Here is an 11,345-nt window from a genome sequence, read left to right on the forward strand (position 1 = left end):
AAGTTTGATTCAAACTTCTTACGACGAGAATGATATTCAACTACAACCTTCTGGGAAACACGGGACCAATGGTCCATTGAACCACCGTGGTAACACATGTCCGCATCCATGGTTTCAGGTGCTTTGCCCTTATTCTTGAAGTTTGGGACCTTATGAGCGAAGTTAGGGCGTTTTTAGAGCTCGGTTTCCTCCCTTAGATGGGCCTCAGCTCTGTTGACCTTGACCGGATGGCTTCTGGCTGCCCATACCACACCTATGTTGGTGTTTTAGGCGTTGGTTTGTACTATAATGTGTTTCAGGCACAGCAGTAGCCTCAGTAGGTCGAGCTTGATGATTTTTCATCAATAGCTAATTTTTCTTTTCAGCAAGAAGTAAAATAGAGATCAAATCTGAAAACTTAGTAAGCTTATGAGCCCTAAATTGTTGCTACATGACAATATTGGTAGCATAAAAGGTCGAATAGGTATTCTCCAGGATATCCTCTTCGGTCAAGTTCTCATTACAGAACTTGAGAAGTGATTGGATTCGACAAACTTCATAATTATATTCATTCACAGACTTAAAGCCTTGGAAGCGCAGATGCTGCCAATCATGTCTTGCTTCAGGCAAGAAAATATCCTTTTGGTGATCAAAGTGTTCAGCCAAAGTGACCCAAAGTGCTCGTTGATCTTTCTCAGCAAGGCACTCGGTTTGCAATGCATCATGAATGTGTCTTTGGATGAAGATCATGGTAGTGGCTTTCTCAGCTTCACCAACCAAGTTGTCCATCTCATCTTCAATGGCGTGACGCAAATTCTTTGTGGGGGTACGGTAAAGCTTCACATCATGGACCCACTTGAGGTAGTTTCTTCCAGAGACATCTAAAGCGGTAAAGTTTAGTTTGTTCAAATTCGACATGTCCCTATCACAAAATAAATGGACAAGAATATGGTTACTGTAATGGAGAAAAAATCAATCCTTTCAAATAGGTGTAAACATTCAGGTTCTAATAGACATGTATTGGTTTAAATTTACATGAAAAAAACTTTGGGTTTTCATGGGTGATGGTTTTAAAGAAAACTTCAGGTTTGAAAATAAGGCATGTTTCTAGAAACTTTAGGTTTCGAAATAAATATAAACTTCAGGTTCATATGTTCCTACAGATAAACACAAATATATATACGTAAATATGCAACAAGAAAATATGCAAATATACCTTCAAGTCTAAAATTATAATTGAATTAATTATTTGGACTTTGGGCCAAATTTAATTTGCGGGTGAAAAATTATAAAACCCAATTTGTCTAAAAAAATAAACAATTAAACTCGGAGCCCAAAATAATGGACCAAAGCCCATGGTGGGCTAAGCAAATATATGTTGTGAGATATGAGCCCAAAATTAGGCTGGAGTAGGCATGGGCTGATCAGGCCAAAAAAAAAATTTAGGATGCTAGCCTAGTAACAGCAAACAGGTTGCAAAACATGGGTCCAAAAACAGAGGCCCATATAGGTATTGATCAGGTGCGGTAGGGAGCAAGGTAGGGCTTTAAGCCCACACGAAGGTATGCTCCGATGCTTCACAGTGCAGTGCACCGATATTCCAGCTTCGGGTTGGAATCCGATGCGACGTGGGCAATTGAACCCAGGGGAGACGCAATACAGTGTGTCGTAAAACACTAGGACGCCATAGCCATGGGCTAGTGTCTCAGGCTGAGTCCAACAAATGCCTAATTGGGCTTAGTGATGTGGGTTGAGAGAAGCAAAGCCCAAGTAGGCTTTAGTCAAGTCCAAAACGCCCCAAGCGGCTAGGTTTTGGGACATGGTTCTCGGTGCAGGGCCCTAGGCAACAACGAACTGATTCCTAGTAACGGATGGAGTACCTCGACGTCGGGGGGAAGGAAAAAGGGAAACCCAAGAAATTCAAACTTGAATTTCACCCAAATTCGATGAAAATCTTCTGGAATTTCAATGATTTTGGTTCAAAATCACAACACCATGGAAGAATTTGCCAAAAAATTGCACGACAAGGTCGTGGTCTCGCTGTAAGCGAGTTAGAGTTTCTGGGTTAGAGCCATAAGCGTCGGGTTTTCCAGGTGGAGCTTGATAGCTTCGTGGGTGGTTCAGGTCATGGGTTCGAAGAACCTTAGGAAATTATTTTTAATAACTTTTTCTTTTGATTTCCAGATTAATTCAATGCATATTCAATCAAATAATTCAATACATGGACATATATTTGATGCAATTCATGGCAATATCAAATTCACATAATTCAACAATTATGGATATAATGCATACACAATTTATGTAGAATCTAAATTTCAAAAAATATAAAGTTAGGTCATGTATTATGGTGAATGTTCATGCTATCAGGGCTGCAAAAATTTCGGCATAAAAATCCTTGTTTTGAAAGAACCTGATTGCGTGATGATATTGATGAATTGGTTTGATGCAGAAAACCTCCACGTCAGATTCCTAAGTGCAGCTGTAGGAGCGTACTGATAACGTGTTGTGGCTTATTTTAATCTGACAAGGGAAAGGGGGCCGGCAGCATAGAGAAAGAATAGAGAGAGATGTGTTTGTAGGGTTGTGTAGAGGATGTGTTATTCCCCTTACGTCGTGCCTTTATTTCAATGTTCTAAAAAACGGCCTAGGAGCTAGGCGGTGGTGAGCCGAGGCGTTTTCTTGCAAATCGGTTGGAAAAATCGGATGGGCTATAGGCGGGCTAGGCAGGGCTAGGCGGTTTTTTTAAATTTTTTTTAATGAAATTAAAAAATAAAATAAAATAATCCTATCTATGTCTAAGTGGTTTAAAATTGTTTACTTGTTGTACATTTGTCATCCTACAAATTTTGAACTTGTTGTACATTTATCATCCTACAATACTCCTCACTATGGTTATATGGCATATATGTTTAATGTGTTTTTAAATTTTGGAGTTGTTGGATACTCTTTTTGCATTTTATCATTTTTTTATTATTTTATCCATGAATTTCATACAAGTATAATTTTTTTTTAAGTGTCAATATGCAATTATTTACAAGATATACAAGAAATTTACCTAAATCCTTCTAGACGCTAGGCGCTAGCCCGCCGCCCGACTAGTGCCTAACATTTTTTAGAACCTTGCTTTATTTATAGTTATAAGGGAGGGAATAATCATTCTCCTCCAAGGAATACAAGTCCTAATAAGGAAGAATAACTAGTATCAAATATAATCTAGGATTTATATAACCACACTTAAATACAAAGTGTATAACAATTACTAATAAAACATAAATATTGAAAAGTTAAAAGTAAAATAACATTCTCTCTTATCACTCTCATCCCCACCCATGCAACCTTCTGCACACCACCCCTACCACCATGGGACTCTCCCCCACCCACATCAATCCGACCCACTCCAAATCTACGCCAACGCACCCCTCTATCTTTATCCCACTAGGTATTCTCTCTCTCTCTCGTGTCCATCTACAAACATGTCTGTGTAGTTTATCTCCGTTGCGTTGTCGAAAACGTTGTCGTTTGGCTTGAACATCATGTAGTCAAGTCTTAGGTATGAATCCGAAGCGGGTATATATTGATTAGAAATGGGCATTTGGTTTGGCGGTGAAATTCGAGAATTGGAATGACGACGACTTAGTAGTAGTCGGTCCGGAATTGGCTTTGGCTCGGTGGGTGCATGGTGGGGGCGAGTATAAAGTGAGGTGTTCAGGTTTGAATGGTGGAGATGTTAGTGACATGAGCGCTGAAAATATATGACGTGCCCACTTCCCAAAAGAGACAAAGGAGGAGGTGAGTGAAGGCAAAGATTTTTCAATTTTGTAGTTTTTTTTTTTCGTAATTTTTTTGGTGCGTTAAAGGTCGGCCACATCATCGTTTAACAGAGAACTTAACGACTAAACTAACACAAGAATGATTGTAGGGGCAAATGGTAACTTTAGGTATGATAATGAAACGGAAAAAAAAAACTAAAGGTAGCAAACTGCACATTTCACGATATTTGAGTGGTCAAGTAAGAACACTAAATAATACGTGGTCATTAAGTTTCGAGACTTCTGGGTTGAAGCAAGAAATATATGGATTTCAAATTTTGGTTTCGATCAGTGTGACGACTGACATTCAAATTTGAGACCTATTCCAACATTGAAAAAGAGAGACACCACTAAACAAAGAACTAATGCCATTTGCCACAACATAAAGATAAATGTGAAATGTTATTATACCAAACACATGTAAATATTGTAGCCAAATTCGTGATTTGTAAGCCTTGAAATGTAATTAAATCAATTATTGAGGTTGGGGGTGCTTGACATAAAGCATTGACAAGCATGTTTTTTACACTATAGCAAACTGACTGCATTTGTTTATTCTGTAATGATCTTCACAATCTTAAATCCTGTGGTTGTATAGTTACAATGAGAAATGACATGGAAGACTAAAAATATAATCCTACACTCCTCTCTCTCTCTCTCTCTCTCTCTCTCTCTGCTCCGGACCTCAATACCATAATAATTACATGCCCTATGTCCCATGGCGGCCTTACGGCCGGCTCCACGGGTGTTGTGTCGCTTTTACAAGACTCAACACTGGTTTTCTTTCGTCGCTTGTTTCTTTGGTTTCGTCTGTCCAAAAATTTTGGTTCCCTCTCCTTTCAAGGGCAGAGTTTTATGATGATTGAGTAAAATAAGTAAATGAATATGAATCAAGTGATATTACCACCATATATCTCAGGCTCCCTTTGGAAATTGCTGTATTAGTTTGCTTGCTTCTTAAAGAAAGGCTTTTGGCATATGAGTAGTTTCTCGTCGCTGTTGCTTTCGATTTCCACCACGCGTGCCTCCCATTTCAGCCCTGTCGTGAGAGCTCTTGCTGATTCGACAAGAAAAGCTTTGTCATGGATTATCACCCAACCCTGCAAACAATCACTAACATCAGATATTCTAAATACTAACATAACGAAGCAAACAAAAAGCCATCCTACATAGCACCTATAAGTGGTCTATTGGGTTTTGGTGGTGGAACTGAAGTTAACTTTGTTGTTTATTTCCATAAGCCTCGACAGTATAAGACACTGTACAAAACAAGACAAAATAATGTATGCCAGTTACATCCTGACATGTAAACAGATACATACATACATATATATATATATATGCGTGGTGTGTGTGTATATACATATATATATATACATCTATAAGAACTGATGTGTGACAGTCCTAAAAAGGGATTTCCTCTATGAGTCTAAAATTTAGTTAACAGCTCTCCATTCTTCTGCCCGAAACTATATTGGAATAAAAGGACTGGTAAAATAACCGTAGATGAAATGTGATGAGAATTATTTAACATGGGTACCTCTGGACGAAGCAATCGATCAATCTCTGTGAATAGATCAAGAATGGTACATCTGCGCTGATGATCACTTTCAAGTGAAAGAAGTCCTGCTGCATGCACCATATCATAAGTTCTTGGGTATGTTGGAAAGGGTTCACACCTAGAAACAGATACAAATTCTTGTTAAAACAAAACCCTACAAAGGAACAACGATGCACCATTTCCCACAATTACAAATGATGTTATGAGTCCAGAGTCCAGACCATGATGTAAAACATGCTGGAGGCAAATCAACTTTTCAACCAATCAAATACCATGACAATACCACTTTTATGTCAAATTCAATCCATTGGGTTCTGTAATTCAACAGTTACAAATGTCGTTTCACAAACCTATAGTATAATGACATCCCTCAGTATTCACTGCCTTTTTTTTTCTCAGATAACTCCAAAGTTACAAAAGTATATTAACGCTGAATTATTTCCCCCATCAAGAATTTACCCATCAAACCTGTGTAAAGTCAGCATAATTTAAGACACTACAAGAAGTTTGAAGTCTTTTTTATGAAAAATTCCTGTTTGGTTTTACACCACTGATTAACAAAAGGGAAGGATCACTAAGCTACCTACTAAACATGCAGGACAGAAAAATCCCTGGTTAGATGATGTAATCTAACTCTCTCCTTCGTGAACAATACATCCTATCCATGTGAAAGTATACTGATGAGCTCATTTGAAGAAAAAAAGAATCCAATGCTACAAGACTTCAGATCGCAAGAAATTATAACTAAGCAGAGATGTTATCTTTAGCAAATGAAATTTGGTTAAACGGTTCCAAGTTAAACATGATGCTTAACAGTAATTGCAAGGGAAAAAGATGTGAGAAAAAGTAGCTTTACCAATCATGCAGAACACCAACAAATCCCCTGTCAAGGATCAAGGGCAGATAATTGGGTCCATTTGTTGGGACCACATTCATGACCCATGCAGACTTTCCAGCTTCCAATAATGCAGAATTAAAACCACCAAAATGAGCATTCATGTCAAGTACGTTTCTAAGCATATTATAGGGTGGTGAAGGATCTTCATCGCCAGGTCTCTTTGGATGATCTGAGAATATCAATGGTGACAGAAGAGACCAATAATTCCGTACTGCCATTTTCCACGTCTCAGCATCCTCAGTGATTTCTTCTGGATGTAATCCTGCACAAAAATTTCAACAAACATGAACCATATGATCTTCACTAAAATAAATTGGAGACAATAGACTTATCAGAGGCTGAGCGATGCATTTGTTTGTTTTCTCTACCAAATAGGCTATATCAAGAACATAACAAGTACCATATATGGCAAGTTCACTCTTGTTCAGATTAGCCCTATAAGGCCACGTTTTCCTCCCATCAATAGGAATCCATCTGCGGCTTTGAGTTCCACCAATGCAGGCTTGGAGTGGTCGATAATATGGAGATTCAACATCATGACCTTTGCTGCATATAGAGGGACCTGAACCTGGTTTCCTGAAGAAATACGTAGATTGTACTACATATCAGTTTTGGCTCTTATTCTTGTACACTAAAGACCAAACACATATGATCCCACGTTCAAAAGAAAATCCAAGTTAGTTTCCTTACCGTGAACTATAACAATTCCTTTTACTAGTCTTTTTCCATACAACTGTTTCATCTTGCTGCGATAACATCTCCCAGCAGAGATTTTCTGCAAAATCACGTACAAGGTTCCACCTTTTCTGATTCACTTTGTTACGACGAAATGTTTCAGCATTGGTAATAGGTGATGTCCAGACAAAGTACCCACCAGGCTTCAAAACTCTATCAACCTCAATCAAGAGGATCCCATCTGTCGTACGAACATAATTGAACATATGATTAATATACGGTAAATCCAAAAAGTGCTAGTCTTTTAGTATATTAATGGCTGAATGTGATATTTTCTCCAATCCCACTTCTCAACAAAATTGTAAATCCAAAAAGTACTAGTCTAAATATTTCTTCTAAAGAGTAACAGTCTAATTATTTTTCTGAAAACTCTTTAATACAGAAAGAATTGTATCCGTTGGATTCTGTACATCTTTAATACACAATTTCTGTCAGATCTTACAATCAAAATGTGCTAGGTTCCAAGACAAGTTTACAGAAAACAAGAACATAATGCAGATTGAACATTTAAAATATTGGCAGTTCATGGAGTACAATTAGAAGTAGTTGGTTGGTAGCATTGGTTAAAAGGTGTGGTGTATGCAGGCACAAAAAGAAAACACTTGTTAAAGAGGAGAGCATTACCCCGTTGGTCCCAATCAATCCCACATCGTGCACAATGCAACATATCAAAAGAGAGAGATGGATACGGCAACTGTTTCGAAATAAAAGAACCAATCATTGCAGGAAGACCCCTTTCAAGAGTCAGCTGAACTTGGCTTCCTGAAGCCTCATAGTTCGCAATGCACATAGTTAGGATCTGACTGGAAAAGAGATGTGCTCCGAAACTACCATAACCGCATCCTATATCCAAGATGGTTCTCACCTGCAGAATTAATTTTGACAGTTTCATTAACCAATTCAAACATAAAAGCAGAGTTTTAAATTCAGTGCAACCACCACACATCTTGATAATATGTACATTAAGACACAAGTGTGTACATACCACAGTCCATCTGGCATAGAAAGCGTGTTGCAGTGCATTAAAGAGCAAATACACTACAAGTGATCATAATATAACAACAGTATGCTCTATTTGTCTTTGAAATAATCTGATCCGTACATAAGAATTTCTGTAATGATCAATCATGCATCAGAAACCAATGGATATGACATATGTACCCTTCTAGGAGGTATGCAGGTGTTCATGTGTATATGTAAATGGAACCAAAGCTAAAAAAGCAGCTTGGTAGGGTACCATAAGGAGTTATAAAGTATTTGCAGTCTCTTATGGAGTAAGCAATGTCAAACGTAAAAGTGCTGGAAACAGTTCGAAATGCGTATTACCTGAGCTGCAGTTTTCATGCCAAGGGCGATGTTTGACATATTAACCACAGGTCAACTACCACTAAAAAAAGGATACTGATTCATTTCTTAAACTGAATATTCTGGACTGGGGGTTAGGCTAGAACCCCTTCTTGTTCAATAAGGAGCATTAAAATAAAGATGTCAACTGCTTGGCTAAAATGCTACATATATATTCCTAACACTTCTTGTTCAATATGATTATGTGCATTAAAATAAATATGTCAACTTGCGTGACTAAAATTCTACCTAAATATAAGTTAAATAAACTACACGAGGGGAATCAATCAAGGGAAAGGAACATGATAACGAATGTTTCCATTGTTATATGGGGTCAGTTCCAACAATTAATACACACAAATTCCAATCCACTTACCCCAGCTTGTATGAAGTTAGATTCATTTCTCAGTCCTATCATTTCTGCAATTTGGTGCGAGTAGTCTTCAACACCATCAAACATCAAGGAGGCTGAACGGAATGAAATTTGCTCTTCCTCCAACATCATCATCCTGTAAGCACATGGAAACTCAAAATTTAAAGCAAAACCAGGACAGGTTAATAGAATTAGAGCAAAGTTTGCTAACAAGAGAAATCCCAGCTGACCTCTTTGTCAAGCTTCCAGAAGAAAGTACCTCCTGCGCTGTTATTTTCACATTCCCCACCCAGATGACATCTCTACCAGTAGGCCACCGAAGAGGAATCTTATAATTCACAGGCGGAAGAACTAAACAATTTTGCCTCATCCCATTCTCACAATGCCGGTCATATTCGTTGCCATCAGTAAGACCTAAGGCAAGATTCTCCGAAACATTGAAGCATGGGGCATTATTTTCGTACTCCTGAGGACAAAACTCCAAGTCTTTCAACCTTGATGAACCAAGAGAAAGCTCTCCGATATGCCACAGGTCAGAAACAAGTTGCTGTTGGAGTCGCCGGTATCCATGGTGTATGTGACCTCTTGAAGTTGTTGAGATGGAGAGTGTCCACCAAAAGGATCCAGTAAGAGCTAGAATAACAATCAAAACTAAACTTAACTTCAACAGTAGCAGCATTAACTTGTGCCGACTTCTGGGAGTACCAGCCATGAAGGGATCGGATGCAAAGCCATTTTCGGTATTTCCCTGTTTGGAAGGAGAATTGTCCGGAAAAAGTACTCGAATTGGCATTCTAAAAGCAAAACTATTATTATCAGAAGAAGCTCTTCTGTCCAAATCTTCTTTATCTGTTTTATCTTTCATCTGGGAGTCCAAAAAATCATTGCCACTGCCAGAGATCCGCGTACCAGACGGACCTCGATGCAGAGGTCTGGCCATTCTTTGATTTCAAATGATGCAGACCGCGGAACAAGAATCTGTTAAAAGAATAAATAAAATTAAAATTCATACGCAATCAAAAGACATCCAGGAAAGCTCAAACAAGAGAAAAACAAGCTGAGAGGTGAAAAAGGCAGAAACCCACAAATGTCCTTATCTTAAATCCCAAGACAATTGCAAAACCACAACAATTCCTCATTCAAAAGAGTTTTCTTTTTCTGGTGAGGTCATAACTTCATCCAAAAAGTTGATTTACCTTAAGATTCTACAAAACCCAAATGTATTTTCCACCCAATAAGCTTAAAAGTAAGGAAAGGATAAAAAGTTTTCCCTCAGAAGCATGATCATTTCGTCACTAGATCCATTAACCCAGCTGCAAGACAGACCCCATAAACGATTCAATGTATTAAAGAGAAAAAGGAAAATCTTTTATCTAAGAATCAATTGGGAAGAATAAACCCAGAAAAAGGAAGACAAAGAGCAATTAAGATTTACAGAAATTAAGAGACAGAAAGCAGATGCATTTACATATTAACTACAGATTTGGATCACTTCCCACACCAAATAACAATAAAAAAATTAAATCACTTTCAAGTACCCAAATGATCTAATAGCAAAACAGCAAGCATATTTCTATTCAAATTTCAATCCTAGAGTGTAATAAAACGACCCAGAAGTACAAAGTAAGCAAAACCCATTTGAGATCAATCCACAGATAGCAAAACCAGTGGTTACCCAATTGTGCAGAAGGAGCCAAATGTAGCAAACGTGAGAGAAGAAGTAGTCGCAGAGAAAAAAACAGTTCCTTTTTAATTAGGGAAAGAGATGAGGGTAATGGATAAAGAGAAAGAAACAGAAAAGAAGGGCCAAGAAATTGTTGGAAGGAAATCAGTATGAATCCATGGACTAGCTCGGTCTGTTTATTGCCACAAACACTTGTGCTGCTGTGGCTCCGATTTCATCTCTCACTTGGGTCGGTCTCTCCCACTTTGCTCAAATGCTTAGCTCACAGGAGAGGAAAGAGAAAGTAGAGAGAGAGGGAGAGGATTTTGTACCGATCCAATCGTGACAGAGTTCGTGAAAACTGGATACTATGTAATTTGAAGGGGAAAATGCACTAGAGAGAGAGAGTAAAATATAAGAGAGGGATTAGGATTCTCTATTCTTTGTTTTTTTCTTTCCTTCCCTTCTCTCCTCTCCTCTTCTATTTGAATAGTCACGGTTAAATCACGTCAACATCTTATATTAATTTTTTATAGAATAAAAAAAACAAAATAAAAAATGTAAGAGGAGGAGATGGAAGGGAATGGAAAGAAGAGGGGAGAGAATCCTTGTCCGTTACAGAGAGGGTTGAAACGATATATATATATATATATATATATATATATATATATATATATGTGGGTGTGTGTGTGAGAAATGGTAAGAAGACTTTGTCAAGGTGAACTCTATATTACCTCACAATTTAAAGTTAATTTTTGTATCAAAATTATAAAACATTATGCTAAAAATAATGGCATGGTCAAAAATTTTATTATTGGGGTCAATCTTAAATATTCATAAGCTTAAAGTGAAGAAAAAAAAACTTACAAAAGCTTATATAATAACACAAAATCATAGTTTAAAAACTCGTAAAAGACGATTTTAAATGTATTATGTATATTAACTTCTACACTTCTAATGTGACATGATTAGACATAAAT

General features: G+C 37.6%; 2 protein-coding genes across 3 annotated transcripts; both read right to left on the bottom strand.

Annotated features, from left to right (window-relative positions):
- Window positions 1–426: 426 nt before the first annotated feature.
- LOC139191965 (uncharacterized) lies at window positions 427–897 on the bottom strand. The gene has a single exon (XM_070813004.1). It carries the CDS (start codon window positions 895–897, stop codon window positions 427–429), a length of 471 nt encoding a protein of 156 aa, XP_070669105.1.
- A 3,336-nt stretch (window positions 898–4,233) lies between these two features.
- Window positions 4,234–10,842, bottom strand: LOC103436008 (probable pectin methyltransferase QUA2). 2 transcript variants are annotated; one of them, XM_008374511.4, is made up of 10 exons: window positions 10,378–10,751; window positions 9,899–10,015; window positions 8,933–9,680; window positions 8,706–8,838; window positions 7,610–7,850; window positions 6,941–7,166; window positions 6,651–6,826; window positions 6,209–6,512; window positions 5,332–5,470; window positions 4,234–4,891 (listed from the first exon to the last, which is right to left on the bottom strand). In XM_008374511.4, the coding sequence occupies exons 3-10, from the start codon at window positions 9,640–9,642 to the stop codon at window positions 4,733–4,735; spliced, it is 2,088 nt and encodes a 695-aa protein (XP_008372733.2). In that variant the 5' UTR covers window positions 9,643–9,680; window positions 9,899–10,015; window positions 10,378–10,751; the 3' UTR covers window positions 4,234–4,732. The 2 variants fall into 2 exon arrangements, with proteins under 2 accessions (XP_008372733.2, XP_008372670.2); XM_008374448.4 differs by lacking the exon at window positions 9,899–10,015 and having other exon boundaries at window positions 10,378–10,842.
- Between the last annotated feature and the right edge of the window lie 503 nt (window positions 10,843–11,345).

The sequence above is a fragment of the Malus domestica genome, chromosome 15 (assembly GCF_042453785.1).
Source record: "Malus domestica chromosome 15, GDT2T_hap1".
NCBI classification, from domain to species: domain Eukaryota; kingdom Viridiplantae; phylum Streptophyta; class Magnoliopsida; order Rosales; family Rosaceae; genus Malus; species Malus domestica.